Source organism: Oncorhynchus tshawytscha, linkage group LG11, assembly GCF_018296145.1.
Source record: "Oncorhynchus tshawytscha isolate Ot180627B linkage group LG11, Otsh_v2.0, whole genome shotgun sequence".
Classification (NCBI taxonomy): domain Eukaryota; kingdom Metazoa; phylum Chordata; class Actinopteri; order Salmoniformes; family Salmonidae; genus Oncorhynchus; species Oncorhynchus tshawytscha.
In genome coordinates, this window is record NC_056439.1 from 21,608,096 (window position 1) to 21,635,364 (window position 27,269).

At 42.7% G+C, this 27,269-nt stretch overlaps 3 protein-coding genes and 1 non-coding gene across 6 annotated transcripts in view; all 4 read left to right on the plus strand.

Annotated features, from left to right (window-relative positions):
* The window catches only part of mgaa (MAX dimerization protein MGA a), a 34,794-nt gene extending 19,829 nt beyond the window's left edge, over positions 1–14,965 (plus strand). For 2 of the 3 annotated variants that reach the window (XM_024437028.2, XM_024437029.2), the window contains 12 exons: positions 89–388; positions 4,712–5,682; positions 5,862–5,990; positions 10,612–10,723; positions 10,917–11,296; positions 11,403–11,510; positions 11,611–11,736; positions 12,748–12,859; positions 12,940–13,308; positions 13,454–13,621; positions 13,713–13,796; positions 13,909–14,965. In XM_024437028.2, the coding sequence (XP_024292796.1) occupies positions 89–388; positions 4,712–5,682; positions 5,862–5,990; positions 10,612–10,723; positions 10,917–11,296; positions 11,403–11,510; positions 11,611–11,736; positions 12,748–12,859; positions 12,940–13,308; positions 13,454–13,621; positions 13,713–13,796; positions 13,909–14,723 (3,674 nt within the window). In that variant the 3' untranslated portion in view covers positions 14,724–14,965. The remainder of the gene's footprint in view (positions 1–88; positions 389–4,711; positions 5,683–5,861; positions 5,991–10,611; positions 10,724–10,916; positions 11,297–11,402; positions 11,511–11,610; positions 11,737–12,747; positions 12,860–12,939; positions 13,309–13,453; positions 13,622–13,712; positions 13,797–13,908) is intronic. The other variant, XM_042329905.1, reaches the window with a different exon arrangement.
* A 3,740-nt stretch (positions 14,966–18,705) lies between these two features.
* On the plus strand, positions 18,706–19,874 carry LOC112262445 (type-1 angiotensin II receptor A). The gene is made up of 2 exons (XM_024438092.1): positions 18,706–19,698; positions 19,854–19,874. The coding sequence occupies exons 1-2, from the start codon at positions 18,706–18,708 to the stop codon at positions 19,872–19,874; spliced, it is 1,014 nt and encodes a 337-aa protein (XP_024293860.1).
* A 2,069-nt stretch (positions 19,875–21,943) lies between these two features.
* On the plus strand, positions 21,944–22,016 carry trnaf-gaa. The gene has a single exon. It is a non-coding gene; the product is annotated as a tRNA-Phe (tRNA).
* Positions 22,017–22,841: 825 nt separating this feature from the next.
* mapkbp1 (mitogen-activated protein kinase binding protein 1) overlaps positions 22,842–27,269 on the plus strand; it is a 75,175-nt gene continuing 70,747 nt past the window's right edge. Inside the window, exon 1 of the mRNA XM_024438093.2 lies at positions 22,842–23,837. Within this exon, the coding sequence (XP_024293861.2) occupies positions 23,691–23,837 (147 nt within the window). The 5' untranslated portion in view covers positions 22,842–23,690. The remainder of the gene's footprint in view (positions 23,838–27,269) is intronic.

Here is a 27,269-nt window from a genome sequence, read left to right on the forward strand (position 1 = left end):
CTGTGCGGTGTGTGGTTGTTTGTGGTGCGTCTTCTTATCCATGCTGTTTTCCATCGTTGTTGAGAAACAGAAAGCTTTGTTTTTTTAGGTGATGTGTCTCTTCCAAAGACCTCCCCAAGCAGCGGAGTGGTTACTAGTCCCCCCATGCTGGTGCTCCCTGACCCAGGGACCAGTAACGCTGTCAGAATGGCGTGTCCTCCTACGTCCCAGACCCCGACCCCTCTCATCCCCCTGACCCCTCTCGCAGCAGGGCGGAGGATGGTTCTGCAGCCGGTGCGGAGTGCCTCAGGGACTACCCTATACCGGAACCCTAACGGACAGCTAATCCAGCTGGTTCCCCTCAGCCAGCTGCAGGCCCTCAACCCCAACCTCGTCATGCGCAACAAGGGTGAGTGTCTGACAGTTGACGATATTAATGCCAAGGCACTGCTGCTCTGTCACATGCAAGACTGAGTATGTTAACACCTTAGTCTCGTGGGGATTGGCTTATATGGATAGGGCTAAATAATGTTTTTTGCAGAAGAAATATGGAAAGCATATGCATAACCATGTTAGCAGCCCTGTCTTTACAGAATTACTGTTTACTTTATGCAATCCTAAAAACGGTCCATTTATTAATTGCTATCTGTGTCAGGTGGGTATAATTTGAAAGCGTGTTTTATTGCCAACATGACTGACAAAATCATACAATATGATCTTGCTGTGTTAAGCTGTCACAGGGAAATTCAGAGAAGCGTATCCTAATTTTGGTGCGCATTGAATGGAGTCGAGTGCATTCCGATGTGTGGTGCACGACAAATTTTCTTCAAAATATAACAGACATCGGCACATTCTGTTCAGGACAACCCAGGGTATAACGTCATTTTGTTACTGTACATCAAACATAGTGATCATAAACCAGGGTTCATCAACTAGGTTTGGCCTCGGGCCCAATTTTTTACGAGCTAATAAATCAGCGGTCCATAACATTTGGTTGAAGTTGGAAGTTTTACATACACCTTAGCCAAATACATTTAAACTCAGTTTTTCACAATTCCTGACATTTATTCTTAGAAACAATTCCCTGCCTTAGGTCAGTTAGAATCACTTTATTTTAAGAATGTGAAATGTCAGAATAATAGTACAGAGAATGATTTATTTAAGCTTTTATTTCTTTCATCACATTCCCAGTGGGTCAGAAGTTTACATACACTCAATTAGTATTTGGTAGCATTGCCTTTTAAATGGTTTAACTTGGGTCAAACGTTTCGGGCAGTAATTTTGCCCATTCCTCCTGACATAGCTGATGTAACTGAGTCAAGTTTGTAGGCCTCCTTGCTCGCACTCGCTTTTTCAGTTCTGCCAACACATTTTCTATAGGATTGAGATCAGGGCTTTGTGATGGCCATTCCAATACCTTGACTTACTTGTTGTCCTTAAAGCCATTTTGCCACAAATTTGGAAGTATGCTTGGGGTCATTGTCCATTTGGAAGACCCATTTGCGACCAAGCTTTAACTTCCTGAGGTCTTGAGATGTTGCTTCAATATATCCACAATTTTCCTTCCTTGTGATGCCATCTGATGCTGCCATCCCCGTGCTTCACGGTTGGGATGGTGTTCTTCGACTTGCAAGAGTCCCCGTTTTTCCTCTAAACACAACGATGGTCATTATGGCCAAACAGTTATATTTTTGTTTCATCAGACCAGAGGACATTTCTCCAAAAAGTACAATATTTGTCCCCATGTGCAGTTGCAAACCGTAGTCTGGCCTTTTTTTATGGCGGTTTTTGAGCAGTGGCTTCTTCCTTGCTGAGCGGCCTTTCAGGTTATGCTGATATAGGACTTGTTTCACTGTGGATATAGATACTTTTGTACCTGTTTCCTCCAGCATCTTCATAAGGTCCTTTGCTGTTCTGGGATTGATTTGCACATTTCGCACCAAAGTACGTTCATCACTAGGAGACAGAATGCGTCTCCTTCCTGAGCGGTATGACGGCTGTGTGGTCCCATGGTGTTTATACTTGCGTACTATTGTTTGTACAGATGAACATGGTACCTTCAGGCGTTTGGAAATTGCTCCCAAGGATGAACCAGACTTGTGGAGGTCTACAATTTGTTTTCTGAGGTCTTGGCTGATTGCTTTTGATTTTCCCATGATGTCAAGCAAAGAGGCACTGAGTTTGAAGGTAGGCCTTGAAATGCATCCACAGGTACACCTTCCAATTGACTCAAATTATGTCAATTAGCCTATCAGAAGCTTCTAAAGCCATGACATCATTTTCTGGAATTTTCCAAGCTGTTTAAAGTAGAGGTCAACCTATTATGATTTTTCAATACCGATACCGATTTATTGGAGGACCAAAAAAGCTGATACCGTAAAATTATTTTTTTTAAACATGTTTTTATTTGTAATAATGACAATTACAACATGTTCAATTTGGTTTAAATAATGCAAAAACAAAGTGTTGGAGAAGAACGTAAAAGTGCAATATGGGCTATGTAAGAAAGCTAACGTTTCAGTACCTTGCTCAGAACATGAGAACATATGAAAGCTGGTGGTTCCTTTTAACATGAGTGTTCAATATTCCCAGGTAAGAAGTTTTAGGTTGTAGTTATTATAGGACTATTTTCCTCTATACCATTTGTATTTCATTAACCTTTGACTATTGGATGTTCTTATAGGCACTTTAGTAGTGCCAGTGTAACAGTATAGCTTCTGTCCCTCTCCTCGCTCCTCCCTGGGCTCGAACCAGCAACACAACGACAACAGCCACCACATCGAAGCAGCGTTACCCATGCAGAGCAAGGGAAACAACCACCCCAAGGCTCAGAGCGAGTGAAGTTTGAAACGCTATTAGCGCGCGCTAACTAGCCAGCCATTTCACTTCGGTCACACCAGCCTCATCTCGGGAGTTGATAGGTTTGAAGTCATAAACAGCGCAATGCTTGACGCACAACGAAGAGCTGCTGGCAAAACGCACGAAAGTGCTGTTTGAATGAATATTTACGCGCCTGCTTCTGCCTACCACCGCTCAGTCAGATACTTAGATACTTGTATGCTTGTATGCTCAGTCAGATTATATGCAACACAGGACACGCTAGATAATATCTAGTAATATCATCAACCATGTGTAGTTAACTAGTGATTATGATTGATTGTTTTTGTAAGGTTGCAAGATTGGATCCCCCCAACTGACAAGGTGAAAATCTGTCTTTCTGCCCCTGAACGAGGCAGTTAACCCACCGTTCCTAGGCCGTCATTGAAAATAAGAATGTGTTCTTAACTGACTTGCCTAGTTAAATAAAGATTAAATAAATAAAAGGGGAAAAAATCGGCAAATCGGCGCCCAAAAATACCGATTTACGATTGTTATGAAAACTTGAAATCGGCCCTAACTAATTGGCCATTCCGATTAATCGTTCGACCTCTAGTTTAAAGGCACAGTCAACTTAGTGTATGTAAACTTCTGGGCCACTGGAATTGTGATACAGTGAAATAATCTGTCTGTAAACAATTGTTGGAAAAATGACTTGTGTCTTACACAAAGTAGATGTCCTAATCGACCTTCCAAAACTATAGTTTGTTAACAAGAAATTTGTGAAGTGGTTGAAAAACTAGTTTTAATGACTCCAACCTAAACCTAAGTGTATGTAAACTTCTGACTAACTGTAGTTATTATATAATAATAGCACAATTAATTGGCCTACACTACAAATTCAACAACATTTTTAACACATCTGATTAGTACATAATAAATTAATTGACAATAACATAATCATTTTGATCTGATCACGCTCATAAAATCACCTTGTCTCTATTCAAGTTAGCATAACAAGTTAGCTATATTCTCAGCACCAGGCGCTGTTCACCTATTGTTTGCGCTGCAGTTGCAGCTTTACGTTTCAGCACCACAAAATGGTCCGCTGTCTGCTTTATTAGTTGACTGTCTCCTGCATTCTCTCTCTTCATGAATGAAGTTAAAATGTAACTTTTGCATTATTTAGGTAGGGTAACTTCCTTCTTGGGACATCGCATTTGGGAGTTTTTGCATCTCGGATCTGAGATTAGTTTTATTCGTTTTTTTTAATGAAATGTTGGGGCAGTGGGGGGCCAAATACTATTGCTCATAGGCCAGATTTGGCCGCAGGCTGCCAGTTGGGGTACCCTGTCATAAACGATGACACTGTAGAGTACATTCGTTTAATGGATGGGAATGTGAAGTGCACATTTAGACTGTTTGGCTTGATTGTATAACATCAAAGCGGTATTTATTATAATCCTCAATGTCTCATCTTTCAAAAATTTAGTCCTCTTAATTTACAGTATTTCCCACACTCAGACAATTTTATTTTTTAAGTTGCCCAATTAGCGGGAGGCATGGGGCATCTTCTTGACGCTCGCGGTGCTAAAGTTCAGAATGGCTGTCAGTCAGAACCCACACAGAGCTGTGAAGAGGAGACCCTGAGCTCTGACGTCATGTATAGAATGTTAATGTACAGCCACTGCGTTCCAATTTGGGCGCTGATCAATGTAAATGGTTAATTAATAACCATTTTATGGAAAAATATGATTTGAACATTTTAGACGGATCAGGGAGTTCTATAGTAGTCTATGTATAATGTGAGGTTATAATCTCCACTGAATGAGGGCTGTGTGAATACATAACATTTTTTTGTTGTGTATTATAATAATTGGAAAGTTGCAGAACTTTTTCTCCTTTTTCTTTTCAGGGGGTTTGATCAGCTTAACCACACCTGCGTGCTTGGCCTCGGGATCCACAGCCACCCTTAACAGCTCCCCCTCCACCACCTCTCTCACCACATGGCAGAACACCATCACCACTGTCCCCCTGGTCCCTTTCACTGTCCCAAAGACTCCAGGCAGCACCACCACCCCTAAAACCACGCCTCCCGAAGTCACTTCCTCCATACCAGGCTCCAAGTCTTTCAACACCAGTAAAGTTAATCTCTCACCCGCTGAGACAACTAGCGGGACGTACACTTTGAAGATTGTTCCTCAGACGGGTAACAAGGAGCCCATCATCATCAAGTGTCCCAAGGTGCCAGCCCAGCCAGCCCAGGGCTCCTCCAAGGTCATGCCTATAGTAGGGGGCTTTACTGTGCTGCAGCCTTCCCCGAAAACCACAGTAATTACTGTCAAATTCCCCACGAAGACTGTTATGGAAACAGGTGTCCAAGCTGCCACCACCACCACAGTGGACTCCAATGTAGACTGTAAGGTCACATCTGAGCTGTATAATTGGATGCTGCCTTGCCAGAAAAGCACAAAACCCCCTGTAAGCCACAAGTTTAAATGTATTAAAGCTGACACTATCTCCACAACAGACTCCAGTACAGATCCTAAGATCCAGCCTGAGGTGGGACGAGTGCCCCCCAAAATCCTCAGACCCCCTATAACCCTGGTTCCAAAGACAGATGCAACTTCGACACCTATCTCGTCAGCGGACTCCAATGTAGACCCCAAGCTCTTTCCTAGGATGGCTTGTGTCAATCAACCCTACCAGACCTGGACAGGACGACCGAAGAAGAGGAGGAAGGAGGTTGAGTTTGTGGATCCGGTGGAGGATGAGGACGACTCTGACGACATGGACGAGGGGACGGATGAGGAGACGGACAACTCATCTGACGAGACGGATTGTGTTAATTCCTGTGTTAATGAAGAGGATCTCATCGTCATCAGTGTAAGAACTCTTTAAGCTTTATCCAAGACACGTCTGTTTTCATATTCCGTCACCTAAACAGTAGAGTAGTCTGTCCCTTTCTTGGTTTGTCTTATTTGTGTGGGTAGGCCCGGGCTAATTTAGATGTTAGTTTGCAGTTTGCACCCCATGATAGCGCTCCTTTCTGTCGTGTCCTGTAGAAGCAGCTGAAGCACAAACACAACGTGCTGGAGAGGCATCGGCGCTCCGAGCTCCAGGGACGCTTCCAGCAGCTGAGGGAAACACTGGAACTTGACGAGAAAGCTGCTAAAATTAAAATCCTCAACGACGTAAGCACCAATAAGTCAATAAAATCCCTTGAATTAAAGGGTGCTTCCCAAATGGCACCATATTCCCTATATATAGTGCACTACTTTTGACTAGTGATGGGGGGCGGGGGGTTGATACAGTTGCATATCGCAATGTTATTTTGGACGATATTATACTGAACAAAACTATAAATAAAACAATTTTAACCATTTTACTGAGTTAGCGTTCATATAAGAACATTAGTCAGTTGAAATAAATTCATTAGGTCCTATGGATTTCACATGACTGGGCAGGGGAGCAGCCATTGGTGGGCCTCGGAGAGCATAGCTCCACCAATTTGGGATCCAGGTCTACCTACTGGGAAGCTAGGCCCAGGCCATTCAGAACAAGTTTTTCCTGTCAAAATGACTTTATTGCAGACAAAAATACTCCTCCGTTTCATCAGCTGTTCGGGTGGCTGGTCTCAGACAATCCCGCAGGTGAAGAAGCCGGATGTGGAGGTCCTGGGCTGACATGGTTACATGTGGTTTGCGGTTTTGAGGCCGGTTTGACATACTGACAAATTCTCTAAAATGACGACGGAGGTGGCTTATGGTAGAGAAATTAACATTTCATTATCCGGTAACAGTTCTGGTGGATATTCCTGCAGTCAGCATGTCAACTGCACGCTCCCTCCACTTGAGACATCAGTGGCATTGTATTGTGTGACAAAACTGCACATTTTAGTGGCCTTTTATTGTCCCCAGCACAAAGTGCACCTGTGTAATGATAATGCTGTTTTAATCAGCTTCTTGATATGCCACACCTGTCAGGTGGAGGAATTATCTTGGGGAAGGAGAAATGCTCACTAACAGGGATGTGAACAGATTAGTGCACAACATTTGAGAGAAATAAGCTTTTTGTGCATATGGAACATTTCTGGGATCTTTTTTTCAGCTCATGAAACATGGGACCAGTATATATCGATACTTTGACCCCAAGTATCGACTTGTAGCGTTACCTGGCGATAGTCGGCTGTACCGTTATTTTTAATCCCATAGCTTGTTCTCCATCTTATTTTTAAAAAGTGAGCCAACCTGTTTTCAGCACTTTTATTTCCATGACCGATGGCTCTCTCTTGTCTCTCTGCAGCAGACATATAGTGAGCAATATGTTTGGAACATCAAATCATAATAAAATCCAAGTATCAAATCGCAATACATATAGAATAGTTAGAATCACAATACATATAGAATAGTTAGAATCGCAATACATAAAGAATAGTTAGAATCACAATACATATAGTATCAGCACCTAAGTACTGTGATAATATCATATTGTGAGGTCCCTAGCAAGTACCAGCTTTACTTTTGACCAGAGCCCTATGGCACTAAAGTATTTAGTCAGCCACCAATTGTGCAAGTTCTCCCACTTAAAAAGATGAGAGAGGCCTGTAATTTTCATCATAGGTACACTTCAACTATGACAGACAAAATTAGTTTTTTTCTCTCCAGAAAATCACATTGTAGGATTTTTAATTTATTTATTTGCAAATTATGGTGGAAAATAAGTATTTGGTCACCTACAAACAAGCAAGATTTCTGGCTCTCACAGACCTGTAACTTCTTCTTTAAGAGGCTCCTCTGTCCTCCACTCGTTACCTGTATTAATGGCACCTGTTTGAACTTGTTATCCGTATAAAAGACACCTGTCCACAACCTCAAACAGTCACACTCCAAACTCCACTATGGCCAAGACCAAAGAGCTGTCAAAGGACACCAGAAACAAAATTGTAGACCTGCACCAGGCTGGGAAGACTGAATCTGCAATAGGTAAGCAGCTTGGTTTGAAGAAATCAACTGTGGGAGCAATTATTAGGAAATGGGGAAGACATACAAGACCACTGATAATCTCCCTCGATCTGGGGCTCCACGCAAGATCTCACCCCGTGGGGTCAAAATGATCACAAGAACGGTGAGCAAAAATCCCAGAACCACACAGGGGGACCTAGTGAATGACCTGCAGAGAGCTGGGACCAAAGTAACAAAGCCTACCATCAGTAACACACTACTCTGCCAGGGACTCAAATCCTGCAGTGCCAGACGTGTCCCCCTGCTTAAGCCAGTACATGTCCAGGCCCGTCTGAAGTTTGCTAGAGAGCATTTGGATGATCCAGAAGAAGATTGGGAGAATGTCATATGGTCAGACGAAACCAAAATATAACTTTTTGGTAAAAACTCAACTCGTCGTGTTTGGAGGACAAAGAATACTGAGTTGCATCCAAAGAACACCATACCTACTGTGAAGCATGGGGGTGGAAACATCATGCTTTGGGGCTGTTTTTCTGCAAAGGGACCAGGACAACTGATCCGTGTAAAGGAAAGAATGAATGGGGCCATGTATCGTGAGATTTTGAGTGAAAACCTCCTTCCATCAGCAAGGGCATTTAAGATGAAACGTGGCTGGGTCTTTCAGCATGACGATCCCAAACACACCGCCCGGGCAACGAAGGAGTGGCTTCGTTTTTATTTATTTTATTTTTATTTTACCTTTATTTAACCAGGTAGGCAAGTTGAGAACAAGTTCTCATTTACAATTGCGACCTGGCCAAGATAAAGCAAAGCAGTTCGACAGATACAACGACACAGAATTACACATGGAGTAAAACAAACATACAGTCAATAATACAGTATAAACAAGTCTATATACAATGTGAGCAAATGAGGTGAGAAGGGAGGTAAAGGCAAAAAAGGCCATGGTGGCAAAGTAAATACAATATAGCAAGTAAAACACTGGAATGGTAGTTTTGCAATGGAAGAATGTGCAAAGTAGAAATAAAAATAATGGGGTGCAAAGGAGCTAAATAAATTAAATACAGTTGGGAAAGAGGTAGTTGTTTGGGCTAAATTATAGGTGGGCTATGTACAGGTGCAGTAATCTGTGAGCTGCTCTGACAGTTGGTGCTTAAAGCTAGTGAGGGAGATAAGTGTTTCCAGTTTCAGAGATTTTTGTAGTTCGTTCCAGTCATTGGCAGCAGAGAACTGGAAGGAGAGGCGGCCAAAGAAAGAATTGGTTTTGGGGGTGACTAGAGCGATATACCTGCTGGAGCGTGTGCTACAGGTGGGAGATGCTATGGTGACCAGCGAGCTGAGATAAGGGGGGACTTTACCTAGCAGGGTCTTGTAGATGACATGGAGCCAGTGGGTTTGGCGACGAGTATGAAGCGAGGGTCAGCCAACGAGAGCGTACAGGTCGCAATGGGGGGTAGTATATGGGGCTTTGGTGACAAAACGGATTGCACTGTGATAGACTGCATCCAATTTGTTGAGTAGGGTATTGGAGGCTATTTTGTAAATGACATCGCCAAAGTCGAGGATTGGTAGGATGGTCAGTTTTACAAGGGTATGTTTGGCAGCATGAGTGAAGGATGCTTTGTTGCGAAATAGGAAGCCAATTCTAGATTTAACTTTGGATTGGAGATGTTTGATATGGGTCTGGAAGGAGAGTTTACAGTCTAACCAGACACCTAAGTATTTGTAGTTGTCCACGTATTCTAAGTCAGAGCCGTCCAGAGTAGTGATGTTGGACAGGCGGGTAGGTGCAGGTAGCGATCGGTTGAAGAGCATGCATTTAGTTTTACTTGTATTTAAGAGCAATTGGAGGCCACGGAAGGAGAGTTATATGGCATTGAAGCTTGCCTGGAGGGTTGTTAACACAGTGTCCAAAGAAGGGCCGGAAGTATACAGAATGGTGTCGTCTGTGTAGAGGTGGATCAGAGACTCACCAGCAGCAAGAGCGACCTCATTGATGTATACAGAGAAGAGAGTCGGTCCAAGAATTGAACCCTGTGGCACCCCCATAGAGACTGCCAGAGGTCCGGACAGCAGACCCTCCGATTTGACACACTGAACTCTATCAGAGAAGTAGTTGGTGAACCAGGCGAGGCAATCATTTGAGAAACCAAGGCTGTCGAGTCTGCCGATGAGGATGTGGTGATTGACAGAGTCGAAAGCCTTGGCCAGATCAATGAATACGGCTGCACAGTAATGTTTCTTATCGATGGCGGTTAAGATATCGTTTAGGACCTTGAGCGTGGCTGAGGTGCACCCATGACCAGCTCTGAATCGTAAGAAGCATTTCAAGGTCCTGGAGTGGCCTAGCCAGTCTCCAGATCTCAACCCCATAGAAAATCTTTGGAGGGAGTTGAAAGTCTGTGTTGCCCAGCAACAGCCCCAAAACATCACTGCTCTATAGGAGATCTGCATGGAGGAATGGGCCAACAAACGGTATATAACAAAGTATTGAGATAAACTTTTGTTATTGACCAAATACTTATTTTCCACCATAATTTGCAAATAAATTCATAAAAAATCCTACCATGTCCTACAAAATCCTACAATCTCATTTTGTCTGTCATAGTTGAAGTGTACCTATGATGAAAATTACAGGCCTCATCCTTTTAAGTGGGAGAACTTGCACAATTGGTGGCTGACTAAATACTTTTTTGCCCCACTGTATATGGAATAGGTTGCGATTTGGGACTCATAAAAGGTATTATTTGTGTATTTTGTTATTGTGGCCTATCAGAGCGGCGCTCTAGTTTTGTTTTCGTTGAAGCAACCATCCTCAATAGATAACAAGTCAACTCTGTTATTTAACCAGGCCAAGGAGGAGATCCAGGTATTGACAAAGAAAAGCACCAATGTGGAGAAGCTGAGGAGTTCGCTGACCATGGAGAGAGCAGTTCACGTCAAGAAGATGTCCCAGTTAACTGGTAATAATGGACATTACATTTGACCCCACCTCTCCATTTCCTCTTATGTACTTCCTCTCTCCTCATGTAACATGTCAACATTCTGTATTCTGTGGGTTTGCGACAACTAATGTAAAAAAAAAAAAGAAGGTCTTTGTGGATGAATGCATTTGACTGATTGATTGTACATTCAACCAACGTGTTTCCTCCACAGGAGAGTCTGAGGAACAGATACTGACGAACATCAAGTACATCGGTTCCCAGCAGAAGATCGAGAAGCTGCACATCAACTGGAAGAAAGAAGGGAAAGTCTCCTCTGCTGTCTCGTCTTCCTCAGTTGTCTCCACCTGCGGTGAGTCTGAGCAGAGGCCAAGGCCTGGTCCCCTGTCAAAGAGGACCACAGAAGAGGCTCAGGGAGGTAAGAGCATGGGAGGAGTGACAGCAGAAACGGAGGAGGACAGGGATGAGGTGGTGGACCTTCTGGAGGACACGGAGGACGAGAAAACCGACAACTCCTCAGATGAGACCGAGGATTCTGACGTTGACGACGACAAAAACTACAGCGCTAAAGGGCACGTCATCAATACCATCAGTGTAAGAAATAATTGATTATTCGGTTTCTGTTGATTAGATCTCTTCCCTTGAGAATTGTCTTTTTTTACCGTTTTCTTTATCTCGTTACGACTCCTCTGTCTTTCAGGATGTGGAGGAAAGCTTGCTAGAGGATGAGCCTGTGGACATTGAGAGTGTGGAGGACAATGCAAAGAAGAACACCACTCCACAATTGAAGGAAAAACGCACTAAAGAGGTGGAACGACCTTTTATTCCTTCCTTCAAATATGGTTATGCTGTGATTTCAGTGTCCATGGTTGTAATTTGCGGTGTTTTTGGTTCAATGTTGCCATTAGCACTGGGACTTGCACAACAAATATGAGAGACAACGCTGTGCTGAGTTTCGGAAGAGCTTTAAAGCCCTGATAGAGACTTTGGACCTTGGCAACCCGACACCTACTAATGTTTTCATCCTAGGGCAGGTAAGACTACCGATGCATCCCAAATGGCACCCTGTTCCCTATATAGTGCACTACTTTTGACCAGTGCCCATAGGACCCATAACACCTCAGAGCTTGCCTACGCTCTCCAGAGAACTCTTGTATCACATGATTTACCATGCCATACGGTACATTTCAATCGGTGGTGTAGGCATCCACATTACATGGATGCCATTACATTACTCCCAAGTGGCACTGCGGTCTTAAGGCACTACATCTCAGTGCTAGAGGTGTCACTCCAGACTGGTGATACGGCCCAGGATCGAACAACTGGCCGTGATTTGGAGTCCGGGTTAAGGGAGGGTTTAGCCGGTGTAGGGCGTCATTGTAAATAAGAATTTGTTCTCAACTGACTTGCCTTGTTAAATAAAGGTTCAATAAAACATAATAAACATGATACAACTTTAATCAAACTTATACGTCCTCCAGCGATTTTATTTTTAATTTTTTTTTAAATAAATGTTTTACTTTTAAAAACTTTTACTGTTGAAAAAACATTTCCAGTAAAGAAAAAAAAAAAGTTTTACGCCAAATTATATATATTTTTGGGACACAACTGCAAACTTCAAGGAGTTGGTCTGATGGGGATTCGTGATGTCATCGGCCTCCCTCCTTGCTTGAGGAACAACAGAGGAGCAGTAGAGAACAAACGAGGAAAAGCTCACCCCTCTTCTGCCATGTCATGATGAAACTTGGACCACTTATTAAGATGTGCATTTTGTTAAGTAAATTAGGTGATCAATGAGCTGAAAAGGAGACTGGAGTGAGACTTTCAATATTGATTGTTGTGAGTGTTAAGTAAAATAAGCTATGGCCATTTCAATTTTTCTTGATGCTTTTGTTTAGGAAATGATTGTCATATTCAGGGAAGTTAGCAGACTAATTCATTGACGCTGCCTTGTGACATACAGTACCTCCCAGAACTGCATCAAGTTTTATTTAGTCAGTAACCTCTTCACTAAATGATACCAAGTATTGTCTGTTATTTAACAGGCCCGAAAACAAGTCATTGACCTGAGAGACAAATGCGAACGCCTGGAAAAACTGAAGAGTGCGCTGACCGAAGAACGAGCTGCTTATATCAAGAAAATCTCCCAGAAATCTGGTAATGGGCCTTACATTTGACTATCCTCTCCTCTCCAGTCTCTTCCTCCGGTAACACTGGCCTGCTGTCTCTCTCTACAGGAAAGACAGAGGAGCTCATCCTCAGGAAACTTCAGGACATCTCTACCAAACAGAAGAACATGGACGTGATGTTCAAAGGGAAGCTGAGAGCGGCGTCCTCAGCCCCCTCGTCATCATTCTTACCCAATAAAGCCATCTCACCCAGCAGCACTCAACAGCCTAAGCCAAAATCCCTGGCTCCCGGTCTGAAGTTAAAGGTGGTACCCACCCCTGTCCCACACTCTATCCCCCCACAGCCTGCACCCAAACAACCCAAGACAAGTCCCATCATCTCCCCACCCTCCAGGAAACCCCTCTCAACGTGTCGTTCTCCAGGTGAAAGGACAAGACCTAACATCCTGTCTCGCAGGAAACCACAACCTCCCCTAGGTAAGTCACCCCTCCCTCTGACCGTGTGGCTGTCCTAGCTGCACCAAATGGGTCAGGCTGACTGCAGATCTAGAGACTGAACTTCCATGGGAAGAAATAAAGCACTGTCAATAATTTGCATTTTGTTTTTCTGCCTCCCCAACAGATTCCCCACCTGTTCATGCTCGGTTTCTCCCTCCTCAAATGCTGTCTATAGTGGGGGGAGTGATACCATCTCAGCAGGGGATCACTAAGAGCCCAATGCAGCCTGCCAGTTCTCTGCTGCCGGTAGGACGCGTCACTGGAATCGAAATGCAACAGTCTCTAATACCAGGTAGGCTTTCAGTGACTCAATGTACTCAAAGTTGCATACCACTTTTTTTGTTGATTTCTGATTCTGATTCTTCTTAAATTTCTTTTTTTAGGTGTCGCTTCAGTTACCATCTGTATCCCCTCAATGTCACAACCCATTTCTCTCACTCCACCTCGTAATATCCTCAACAGGGGAGGTAACTTCCGACACGTTTTTACCGCTTGGATGTAGATATCTATGAATCTGATTAGGTTAGCTGAATGTTATGCCATTGAGACAAAACCTTTATTTTGTTTCCTATTTTTCAGGTCCTCATATCGCCAATGTGATTTCATTGGTCAAAGCCCCTCCATGTGTGGCAGGGGGGGCTCCGAGGAGGCCATCTCCAGTGAAGGGAAGTGGACTGGAGGACGGGGAGGTGCTGGGGAAGCAGCTGGACCACTCTGGAGACGGTGTAAAGATCAACGACGCAGACAGGAACTCGGATGAGGAGGACGAAGACAACGAAGAAGGTGACGTTGAAGACGAGAGTCTGACGTCTCTCCTCAACGAGATCGTCTTCCTCAACCAGCAGATGACCACAGACAACATCAGCCCCAGTGGTCTTCCAGTGGTCACCCACAAACCAGCCACTGAGCCTGGGGAGGTTGGTACGGACCGGTCCTCACCACCACCACCGCAGGCAGAGAAGGAAATCATCAGAGATGGAGATGACGAGCGCTCCCTCAGCCCCTTGTTTCTGAGACTTGACGAGGACCTTCTGGGGCTGAAAGAGAGACAAGGCCAGGATGAGGCTTCCAAAGGCCCAGGCCTGCCAGTGCCACAGGCAGAGGACCTTAAAGTGGGTTCTGGATCCAACGAGAAACCATCAGACACAGGTTCTGCTCCTGCTCCGATTGTCAATGGGCACAGCCCACAAGGACCAACATGCACTGCAAAAGGTCACGGTGTACTTCAAAAGGCATTGACCCCGCCTCCACTGCTGCAGATGAAAGTTGGCGTGGCCAAGGTGCTGGAGACCAATGATATGCCGGGGGATGCCCTAGCCCCGCCCCCGCTACTGCAGATGAGGCCAATGCCGAGGCTAGCCCCACTAGGACTAAAGAGCAACCCTCAGACGTAGAACTAAGCACTAACTAACTCGGGGTCAATGTTGTAGCCATCTCTCCTCAAGACCCTTACTCACATGGGTCGTAATCATTTGTCACCAAACTGACTGAAACAGGGTTGTACTTCTACCTGAACTTGTCCAATAAGAAATGTTCATTTTTGTTTTTCTGTTGCAAAAAGTTTCACCACGATGTGCTGTAATAAATATGACCCTTATGTGGCTCAACCAATCAGGGATAACTACATTTAAAGGTACAATGTAGCCGTTTTTATCTCTGTCAAATAATTTCTTGGTAACATTTAAGTAGCTTACAATGATTGTTTTCAGTTAACAGGGTCAAAAATAGTTTCTTAGCAAAGAGCAATTTCTTATGCAAATTTGCTAGGGGAAAACGAGCGGTTATTGGTATATTAACTTATTTATTTCCTGGTGACGTCAACAGGCAGGCCAAAACACCATCCTACCAAAATGGGTAGAAATGTATATTCAAACCACTCTTACACTAAAAGCGCATGATCAGAATTTTCACAATTTCACAGTATTAATCCAACCTCAGTGTGTAAATATATCTAAAACACAGGGCCTTTGAGATCCTTGTAAAAAACTGTTTTTATTTATGTCTTCTGCACATTTGTTTTGTTTTATAAGCGGCACTACCTAACGTGCCTATTGGATATCCAAAGATGTTTGTTTGTATCAATATATACATTATATTGACTTGAAATGCAGACTGACATGACACTGTTCTGACAGTCAGGAGTCATGTTTTTCTCTTCAAATTAGTCGATTTGGCTATTTCAGCCACACCAGTTGGTGCAAATGTATAAAATCGAGCACACAACCATGCAATCTCCATTGACAAACATTGGCAGTAGAATGGCCTTAAGAGCTCAGTGACTTTCAACGTGGCACCGTCACAGGATGCCACCTTTCCAACAAGTCAGTTTGTCAAATTTCTGCCCTGCTAGAGCTGCCCCAGTCAACTAAGTGCTGTTATTGTGAAGTGGTAACGTCTAGGAGCAACAACGGCTCAGCTATGAAGTGTTAGGCCACACAAGCTCAAACAGGACCGCTGTAGCGCGTTGCGTGTAAATATAATCAGTCCTCGGCTGCAACACTCACTACTGAGTTCCAAACGGCCTCTGAAAGCAATGTCAGCACAATAACTGTTCGTTAGGAGCTTCATAAAATTAGTTTTCATGGCCGAGCAGCTGCACCCCAACCAAAGATCACCATGCGCAATGCCAAGTGTCCGCTGGAGTGGTGTAAAACTTGCCGCTTTGGACTCTGCAGCAGTGGAAACACGTTCTCTGTAGCGATGAATCACGCTTCACTATCTGGCAGTCCGACGGACTAATCTGGTTTGGCGGATGCCAGGAGAACGCTACCTACCCCATTGCATAGTTTGGTGGAGGAGGAATAGTAGTCTGGGGCTGTTTTTCATGATTCGGGCTAGGCTTCTTAGTTCCAGTGAAGGGAAATCTTATCGCTACAGCATACAATGACATTCTTCTGTGCTTCCAACTTTGTGGCAACAGTTTGGGGAAGGCCCTTTCCTGTCCCTGCAGCAATGTTCCAACATCTAGTTGGGCTCCTGAGTGGTGCAGCGGGCGAAGGCACTGCATCTCTGTGCAAGAGGTCGTCACTACAGACCCTGGTTCGAATCCAGGCTGTATCACATCCGGCCATGGTTGGAAGTCCCATAGGGCGGCACACATTTGGCCCAGCGTTGGCCGGGGTAGGCCGTCATTGTAAATTAAGAATTTGTTCTTAACTGACTTGCCTAAATAAAGGTTACATTAAAATATATATATATATAAAATAAAGCTTTCTCAGAAGAGTGGAGGCTGTTATTGCAGCAAAGGGGGGACCAACTCCATATTAATGCCCATGATTTTGGAATGAGATGTTCGACGAGCAGATGTCCACATACCTTTGGTCATGTAGTGTATGAGGGTATGTTTGTATGTAGGAGAGCATGTATATGCATACTTATAAGGGTTAAGGTTTGTCATTTTGGTCACGTAGTGTATCTAGAATCAGTTTAGCCTTTTAGATCATAAGGAATAAGCTTAAAAACGGACCCCGATCTGTTGCTTTTCTTCCCCTTATTTTAAAGAGGAGATGCAGTGAATTTCGCATAATATTAAGCTACCAGGAACTCAACATTTTAAGGGTGTCCAGTATGTTCTGGCTTTAGAGTATATATCTACCATCAGAGAAAGATGATCTGTAGACAGATAGCCGATAGTGCTGATGCTGTTTGTGTTCATAGTACTATACTGTACTGTTGAGTGTATATGACTGTTTCAGAGGCCCTGTCTCCATATTGGAGTAGAGTAGGCCCTGTCTGCCATATCTTTGTGTTTGTTGCAAGGAAGGTTCTCGGTCGTAGTGAATTAAGCCTTAAAGGTTAAGGGACATTTCATCTGTTTTTGTCTGGCACGCTGTTTGCTACACTAACCACTGTGTGCACTGCAGACAAATCTCAACCTAAACTTAATAAGCAATATCCTAATAGGTCTCTGTAGGATGAATAGGTCATTGAATCTGCAGTCCTTGTGACCTTTTTAAGAGCAGCTTTACTTGTTTAGTGATGTATGTAATAATCGGACCCTGACATTCACTATATAATAGGAGTAGAGAAGGCTGTCCCAAATGGAACACTGTTCCCTATATAGTGCACTACTTTTGGTCAAAAATAGTGCACTTTATTAGGGAATAGGGTGCCAATTGGGAATAGCGTGCCATTTGCCATTTGTTAAATTGGGGGAAATACATTTGCTGTAATTATTTTTATGCTGCTAAGAGGTAAGCTTGCAGAATTAAAAGCCAACCCTCTTGTTAAACAGCATCAATACTTTTCTTTGCTAGAAGCATGAAGTGTAGATTTAATTTCTGTATAAAGTATAAAATACATGTTTTTATAATAATAGGCCATGTAAATAATTCGGTTTTTTTTCCCACTTTTAAGACTGTTTTTCTTCTTCTGATAATGGAGTTGTTTTTGTAAAGGTATTTCTGATATTTTTATATGGTGTCAATAACCGTTATGTTTAGGATGTTGGCATAAGAGAAATGAAGACTCCTTGAAATAAAATCTAACAATGAACGTGGGCTGCCTAGATATACATTTCTGACGCAGTTACATTGTGTTATATGATTTGAACAGTAATATTACTCTAAAGATTGAGTGACTTACTGTAACTGTACATATTACTTTGAACATATATGAAAAGGTATTACAGGAATATTGTGAAAGAACATGCATGGGTAGCTGATCGTTAAAACGCTAAGTAATCTTCTCATGTTGGTTTCATTTGCCCTTTTTAAATATGTGGGAAGAGAGAGCTCTGACATTTTCCCAATTGACCCATGGGATCTAATTGCAAACTAATGACCTTATTCATTACCGGGCAATATCTTTAATTTCCCATGCGAAATTGAATTCGTAGCAAAAGCATATCCCAAATGGCACCCCATTTCCTATATAGTGCACTATTTCTGACCAAAGCCCTATGGGCCCCGGCCAAAAGTAGTGCGCTGTAAAGGGAATGGGGTGCGATTTGGGACGTAGCCATGATCTTGTGAAGTAATGATGCCATGGTGTGATAAAAAGCTGGGAACAAAGTTGCAGAACACTTAAAAGGTTCTCTCAAGTACAGCTGCGTTCTTCAAGGGTAAGTTTTGATCAGAACTATCTCCATGTGACTTCAGTTTTATTATACATGTTTCAGTTATTTCTTCTACGTTGTCTGAAAGTTTGCTCAAAGTTGTTTATGAATGTTAGAATGAAGACATTTATTATCCTTGTTATTGTTACAAAAGTGTGATTTCATATCAGAAATGAGAATATTACTCTAGAGTATGTCTTCCCCAGTGTATTGCTATTTTATTATAAATTGTGATTTGACTGATGATTTGAATTTGTAATTGTTTGATCTGACACATTTGTTCAATTATCAGTTGATACAGGAACTCTGTTGAAAAGAACATGTCTGAAAAGGACTCCGTCCCCAGCTGGTTATTGCGAAAAAACAGCACATGGTCAATTATTGAAGACCTTTCCCTGCCCTTAGTCCCCTTCGAGGACTGCAGCTCAACCCGCAACTACGCTGCAACCATCATTCCTCCATTCTACCATACCCTCTCACTGCTCGGTATCTTTGGAAACGTCTGTAGCCTGGTGATCTGCCTCAAACCGTCTCGACCTTGGAGTATCGGCTCCATCGGAGTACTGAACCTAGCTCTGTGTGACCTAGCGTACCTGGCCTCCATACCGCCCAGGGCTATCTATGTAAGTGAGAACTATGACTGGAGCATGGGCAGTTCACTGTGCATCCTGAGTAACATACTCCACTTTGTAGGTCTGACCTCCAGCACCATGTTTATCTGTGTTGTCAGCACCGACCGCTTCCTGGCTATTGTCTTCCCACTCGAGTCACGGATGGTCCGCACCCCCCGCAACGCTGCCCTGGTCTCACTGCTCCTATGGGCCATTACCATCCTGCTCATTTACCTAAGCTATCCTAACATCAACTACAGGGAGCGGAAGAGCGGCATCCGCTACTGTGGAACTGTGGTGACCTCAAGGTTCAGGTACAGCACAGCCACCTACAATCTGTTATCCTACTACTCTGTGCAGGTGTCTGTTCCCTTGTTCCTCATCATCCCTTCCTATGTGAAGATTATAGCCCGGATGAGGCATTCGCGGCAGCAGTGGGCTGCAGGCAACATGCAAGGCCGGGGGGACAAGACCATCTGGCTGATTGCAGTTTTCATAGCCAATTTCTTTGTGTGCTGGGTACCAGGGCAGTTGCTCCATATTATAGCATGCATCATCTTCTTCACGTTGTATGACCACACTAATACGTGTAGGGTGGCCAATGTTGTGAACCTCCTAGTGGAGTCATCCCAGTTACTCTACTGCCTCAATGCTATTCTGGATCCCTTTATTTTCCACATCCAAGAGGGGCTTTGGGAGCTGGTCAGTAAAGCATTAGAGTCTGTTGGTTGTAGAGTCTGTTGGGGTAATTATGCATGGAGTGGAAAGAAACATTTTGGAGGACCTCCTTCAGTCAGTGTAGTCCAACTGAGCTGAGATGTGCTTTTAGATGCATTTTGTCTGCGGTCTGCTGCTAGAGTGATGCAGAGAAAATGTAGGCAAATGATGCATGCATTTAGCCTGGTTACCAGTCTGTTCAGATATTACATTCCACTCCAGAGACTGGGCTTTCTTAGAATATTCATATTACATCTGTTTTTTCTTCTTCAATCATTTATTTGTTTTGGTGACATTTTTACAAGTATATGGTACATTTTCACAACTCATAATACAAGACTCAAAACAGATCATCAAAAAGGCAGTTTTTTAAAAACATCATCAATTGACTAACTATTTTGGTTTGTCTACTATATACAGATTTTGAAGTCTATAGAATGGAATTGTATGTTTGTAAAGTATACAAATATATACCAGACTTATATACAGTACCAGTCAAAAGTTTGCACACACCCTACTCAGTTTTCTTTATTTTTAATATTTTCTACATTGTAGAATAATAGTCATGAAATAACACATTTTATTTGATTTATTTCACCTTTATTTAACCAGGTAGGCAAGTTGAGAACAAGTTCTCATTTACAATTGCGACCTGGCCAAGATAAAGCAAAGCAGTTCGACATATACAACGACAGAGTTACACATGGAGAAAAAACAAACATACAGTCAATAATACAGTATAAACAAGTCTTTGTACGATGTGAGCAAATGTGAGATAAGGGAGGTAAAGGCAACAAAAAAAAAGGTCATGGTGACGAAGTAAATACAATATAGCAAGTAAATGGAATGGAAGCATGTAGTAACCAAAAATGTTTTTAAACATATCAAAATATATTTTAGGTTCTTCAAAGTAGCCACCCTTTGCCTTGATGACCGCTTTGCACACTCTTGGCATTCTCTCAACCAGCTTTACCTGCAATGCTTTTCCAACAGTCTTGAAGGAGTTCCAACATATGCTGAGTACTTGAAGGCTGCTTTTCCTTGGCCAAATAGTCCTTACACAGTCTGGAGGTGAAAAACAAATGATAACCAGCATGGCTAAGTGTGCCTTGAATTCAAAATAAATCACAGACCATGTCACCAGCAAAGCACCATCACACCACCACCTCCATGCTTCACGGTGCTTCTCATGTTTCTTGGCCTAAGCAAGTCTCTTCTTATTGGCGTTGGGGGTTTTTCACACTGCTTTACTACAGTAAAATTGCATTGGCCAGGAGTATACTATGTTCCCTGCCATTTATGTAGCAGATTCTTTCATCCAAAGTGACTACAGTAAATGCTTAAAATCAAACCCTGTTGTTACTAGTGTCATTCACAGCTGAGCCACACAAGAACATTACGATACTTTAAAATGCAATACATGGTTACCATATGATTGTGGAAGATGTCTGCACACCTTGTTTGCCCACACATGGGATAGAAAAAAATGCACATTTGATTTTCAGTCAATTTTGATGGGTAGTGCAAGTGAAAAGCCGGTGAAAACTGCAATGTACTGGAGCATATTACTGTCAGCCCTTCAAGGGGCAATTTTGAAACATGTGTCTTGCATTTTTTTTTGCCATTGGATTAATGGGTTGTTAAAACCAACTACATTGAGAAGAAATCATAATGTTGTGTTTTGGTGATTTAAACCAATGTTTGTTATATTTCAAAAGTGAACTTATATTTTGTATCAATGGTTACTGTATGTGGTGAAAGATGTCTCCAAGCAAAATGAATGCACAATGAAAGGTTTTGAATGCAAGACCGAATGTGTTACAAGCAGTTTTGTACAAAAAGTTTTTAAAATTCACCGAATACTTGTGAAAATGGCACCAAAGGGATTGAAAAAGAGCTCAAGGAGATCTGATTTGATTAACCTCGCAGCTGTCCTTCATTCCAAAGGTTACGCAACTATTGGAACTCGTCAGTTATTTTCTCCAGCAACCGTTTTATTTTTGTCAAGACGAAACCGTTTCCACTAGTTACCACAGTCAACGTGTGCTATCTGTCAAAAATGGCTAGCTCGCGTCTAGGGTCTAAATTCTGAAACGAAATATACCAACTACAAAACGTATTAACGTTCCTAGCTAACAGCAACATTTTTGTTTTTGACTGTTATAATTCAAATGATATTGTCGTGTCTCTACGTGTTATGGATACAATGTAATGAGAGTTTTGATAACCAGCCGAAATAGCTCAGTTGGGAGAGCGTTAGACTGAAGATCTAAAGGTCCCTGGTTCGATCCCGGGTTTCGGCAGGCAATATTTTTGGGCTCCCGAGTGGCGCAGTGGTTTAAGGCATGCATCTCAAGTGGTGTCACTAGAGTCCCTGGTTCGAATCCAGGCTGTGTCACATCCAGCCGTGATTGGGAGTCTCATAGGGCAGCGCACAATTGGCCCAGCGTCGTCCGGGTTTGGCCTGGGTAGGCCATCATTGTAAATAATAATTTATTCTTAAAGGATTTGCCTAGTTAAATAAAGGGTAAATAAATCAAATGTAAAAGACAATGAGCAACTCAACGTCCCTACCCCCCATCGAAGTTGAACGGTAAAATGCGGTTGAGGTTTCGCGTAGGAAGTCCCAAGGATCCCGGATAGCACTAGCCCCTTGGCACATGAGTACAATGAGTGGAATGTTTGTCAAGACTGGTACGAAGACTAGCAATCATTGGTGTCTGGGAAAGATGTAATATATTGTCAATGTCATTTCAAAGCCATGTTTGTTAAATTGAGGTCTAAGTAATGTATTAAAAAAAAGTAAACTAAAACTCTTAAGTTATGTGTTTGTCAGTGATGAAAAGGTAAATAAAAGGTTAAAGTCTTAAAGAAAATATTCGAAAAAGTTTTACAATGCGACTAGAATTCTCTGTTTACATATAAATTAATAAAAAGCGGCTTTCAACAACTGTTTTCTTTCAAATTGTGCATTCGAGTGTAGAGTACTAAAACCAATTTACTGTTAAAGGGACGAGCTGCACATGAAATGGAGTGGGACAATTTCAACCACTAGATGGCGACATTGACTTGGTGAGCTGCTGCTGGTGAGATCTGGGTCAGAATGCTTTTCCAAAGTAATCAACAGATGACTGTCAAATGTTGACGCTTGCTACGAGGCGAGACTGAGGTCTGCCCTGACAGTCCTGCCCAAAACTTCTTCATCAACGGGAAAGTAAAATACAGATATAAGTGTCGCAAGCGGTTGTCATTCAACCCTGCATGGAATAAACAGAAAAAGATTGATAGAAGCGGCAAGGTAGCTAGCTAGCTGGCATGTCACTGACCGTGCTTGGGGGCTATGCACAACGTTAGCTTACAGTACCTAGCTAGCTTGCTAACGTTGTTGAATGGCATGCTAGTAGGCAATAGCACTGGGCATATTCTTCTTTAGCATGTGGTTTAGCTAACGGCAGTATCTTTCTTGCCCAATGTGGGGACGAAAGAGACAGCTGGGACATTGGCAGAAAGCTTGGCTAGCTGCAGTAGCTAACCAAGAACTGGTATTGTGCCGCAGATCCAGTTTCACCAATGGCAGTTCTCATCGCGGAGGACGCAATGACACCAGACGAGGAGCCGCGGGGTGACTGACAGTCTTCAGGAACCCGACCATCGAAGTAGCTAGCTACTACTGCTGACAATCTGGGAACATGGACAATTTTTCCAAATGCATCCAGAGAAATATCTCTCCCAGTGGATCAGAATGTAATGCAAGAAGGACGGATCATGTAGAAAAGCTTTCCAGGCAGACCAGGGCATGTAATGAACGGGAACCGCACACATCATGCCAACATAACACGCAACGCATTGAACCAGAAGGAAGCATGACAGCAAATTAACGTTTATTTTATCTTTGTATTTATTTTGCTGAACAACATTTGGTTTAGTCTGGCTATCACCACTGGTTCCCAGATTTCATGTAGTAGTTCTATCAACCGATGTCTGAGATCAGTCAGAATTTAGATTTCATGATGACGGTGGAGGGTTCCACAATAAAGAGTCGGATCAAAAATCTTCTCCGCTCGCCATCTATCAAATTGAGAAGGAATAAAGATCGGAACCATAAAGAGAATCTCAGTAACAAGGTATGTATCCGGCGTGGATAGGATCAGTAGTAGACCATTATAACCAGCTTGTAGGTTTGCTATCAAACACAACGAGCGACCTTCCAGGCAATATCACGATAATGTTTATATAGGCCTAATTGAAATAGCGTTAATCTACAGGTAAAATTACATGATCAGCAGATTGCTTTCCAGTGGAAATAATTGTCTGGCTCCTCATAGAGTCCAGAAACATGACATATTTAGGGAAGTGTGTCACTGATCATAAACCAAAAACATGAACATTGCATGCAGGCTTATTCCCCTTGCAGAACAACCCCATGGCGGTTGTTCGTAGCATTAATCCTCATCCCTCATAGTAGCCTAGTCCTGCAGTTAACTCCACATATCTTCATCTTGAAGTAATTGGTTACAACTAGTATATTACTGTCCCAATTGCAGTTACAGTGATTCCTATGGACAAAGGCTAGGATATTTGCAACTGTAAGTTGATTATATAGGAGAACTGTTCCCTAGTGTTGTTCCCTTAGTGTTGACGTGAGAAAATGGCATGTGACACACATGGCATGTGACACCTACCTCTCACAGACAGCTGTGATCCTTCCATTCACATGTAGGCTACAAGCTGCCTGTGTTTTCTCTCTCACAAAGGCACACACATGACGTGTGCCTGACTGAACCCCCTACAAAGCAATAAAGAAAAAAAACATTAGCCAAGTTAAGTTGATAACATTTTTTATGTATTTTATTGAACCTTTATTTAACTCGGCAAGTCAGTTAAGAACAAATTCTTATTTACAATGACGGCCTACAAAAAGGCAAAAGGCCTCCTGCGGGGACGGGGGCTGGGATTAAAATATATATATTTTAAATAAAAATATGGACTACATAAACAACACTTTATAAAGAGAGACCTAGGACAACATAGCATGGTAGCAACACAACATGACAACAATATGGTAGCAACACAACATGGCAGCAGCACAAAACATGGCACAAACATTATTGGGCACAGGCAACAGCAAGAAGGTAGAAACAACAATACATCATGCAAAGCAGCCACAACTGTCAGTAAGTCTCCATGATTTAGTCTTTAAATGAAGAGATTGAGATAGAACTGTCCAGTTTGATTGTTTGTTGGCTAAATCTCCATCTGTGACAATAACACTGTACATTTGAAGTTTAAGTCCAAGAATGTAATCAATATGACAAGGTTTCATGTATAGTAAAGACCATTTTATTTGTAGGTGTAGACTAACAGTGAAATGCTTACCCACTGGTCCTTTTCAAATAAAATGTAATTTGAAACATGCACCGTATACAGCAGGTGTAGACCACCGGGTAGCCAATAAATACTGACATGAGGACTAAATAAACAGTGAATAACAATGAAAAGTCAAAATAACATGACTATGTAGAGAGTAACACTGTTGAATCGATGTGCAAGGGTACAAGGTAATTGATGTAGCTACACTATATATACAAAAATGTGTGGACAGCCTTTCAAATGAGTGGATTTGGCTATTTAAGCCACACCTGTTGCCGACAGGTGTATAAAATCGAGCAATTTCCATAAACAAACATTGGCAGTAGAATGACCTTACTGAAGAGCTCAGTGACATTCAACGTGGCACTGTCATAGGATGCCACCTTTCCAACAAGTCAGTGTGTAACATTTCAAAGCTGCACCGGTCAACTGTAAGTGCAGTTATTGGGAAGTGGAAACGTCTAAATAAATACAAATCCTCAGCAATCTACACAAAATACCCCATAATGACAAAGGAAGGTTTTCAGAAATGTTTGAAAATGTATAGTAATAATAATAATGAAATACCTTATTTTCATAAGTATTGAGACCCTGTGCTATGACAATCGAAATTGAGCTCAGGTGCATCCTGTTTCCATTGATCATCCTTGAGATGTTTCCACAACTTGATTGGAGTCCACCTGTGGTAAATTCAATTGATTGGACATGATTTGGAAAGGCACACACCTGTCTATATAAGGTCCCATAGTTGACTGTGCATGTCAGAACAAAACCAAGGTAAGAGGTCGAAGGAATTGTCAGTAGAGCACCGAGACAGGATTGTGTCGAGGCACAGATCTGGGGAAGGGTACCAAACAATTTCTGCAGCATTGAAGGTTCCCAAGAACACAGTGGCTTCCATCATTCTTAAATGGATTAAGTTTTGAACCACCAAGACTCTTCTTAGAGATGGCCTTCTGGCCAAACGGAGCAATCGGGGGAGAAGGGCCTTGGTCAGGTGGGTGACCAAGAACCCGATGGTCACTCTGACAGAGCTCTAGAGTTCCTCTGTGGAGATGGGAGAGAACCTTCCAGAAGGACAACCATCTCTGCAGCACTCCACCAATCATGCTTTTATGGTAGAGTGGCCAGACGGAAGCCACTCCTCAGTAAAAGGCATATGACAGCCCACTTGGAGTTTCCCAAAAGGCACCTAAAGACTCGCAGATCATGAGAAACAAGATTCTCTGGTCTGATGAAACCAAGATTGAACTCTTTGGCCTGAATGACAAGTGTCACTTCTGGAGGAAACCTGACACCATCCCTACGGTGAAGCATGGTGGTGGCAGTATTATGCTGTGGGGATGTTTTTCAGCGGCAGGGCCTGGGAGACTAGTCAGGATCGAGGCAAAGATGAACGGAGCAAAGTACAGAGAGATCCTTGATGAAAACCATCTCCAGAGCACCTCAGACTGAGAGGGAAGGTTCACCTTCCAACAGGACAACAACCCAAAGCACACAGCCAAGACAATGCAGGAGTGGCATCGGGACAAGTCTCTGAATGTCCTTGAGTGGCCCAGCCAGAGCCTGGACTTGAACCCGATCAAACATCTCTGGAGAGACCTGAAAATAGCTGTGCAGCAACGCTCCCCATCCAACCTGATAGAGCTTGAGAGAATCTGCAGAGAAGAATGAGAGAAACTCCCCAAATACAGTTGTGCCAAGCTTTTGGCATCATACCCCAGAAGACTCGAGGCTGTAATCGCTGCCAAAGGTGCTTCAACAATGTACTGAGTAAAGGGTCTGAATACTTATTTAAATATGATATTAACGTTTTTTTATTTGTAATAAATTAGCAAACATTTCTAAAAAAAACTGTTTTTGCTTTGTCATTATGGGGTATTGTGTGTACAGATTGCTGAGAAAAAAAACTATTTATTCCATTTTAGAATAAGGCTGTAACCTAACAAAATGTGGAAAAAGTCAAGGGGTCTGAATTCTTTCCGAAGGCACAGTATGTAGGGGTAAAGTGACTAGGCAACAGAATAGATAAGAGACTGAGCTGTAGCAGTAGCATATGTGGAGCAGTAACAACAGTGTGTGTGTGTGTGTGTTGGGGTGTAAGTGTGTGTGGGTAGAGACCAGTGTGTTTGCATAGTCAGTGCAATGAAGTTAGTTAAAAAAAGATTATAGAGGTCGACCGATGT

Excerpts from the sequence above, each read along its gene's own strand:
- LOC112262445 (XM_024438092.1), top strand. The coding sequence starts at position 18,706 with ATGTCTGAAAAGGACTCCGTCCCCAGCTGGTTATTGCGAAAAAACAGC. Across the intron at positions 19,699-19,853 it reads AAGAGGGGCTTTGGGAGCTG|AGTGATGCAGAGAAAATGTA; the intron begins GTCAGTAAAGCA and ends GTCTGCTGCTAG.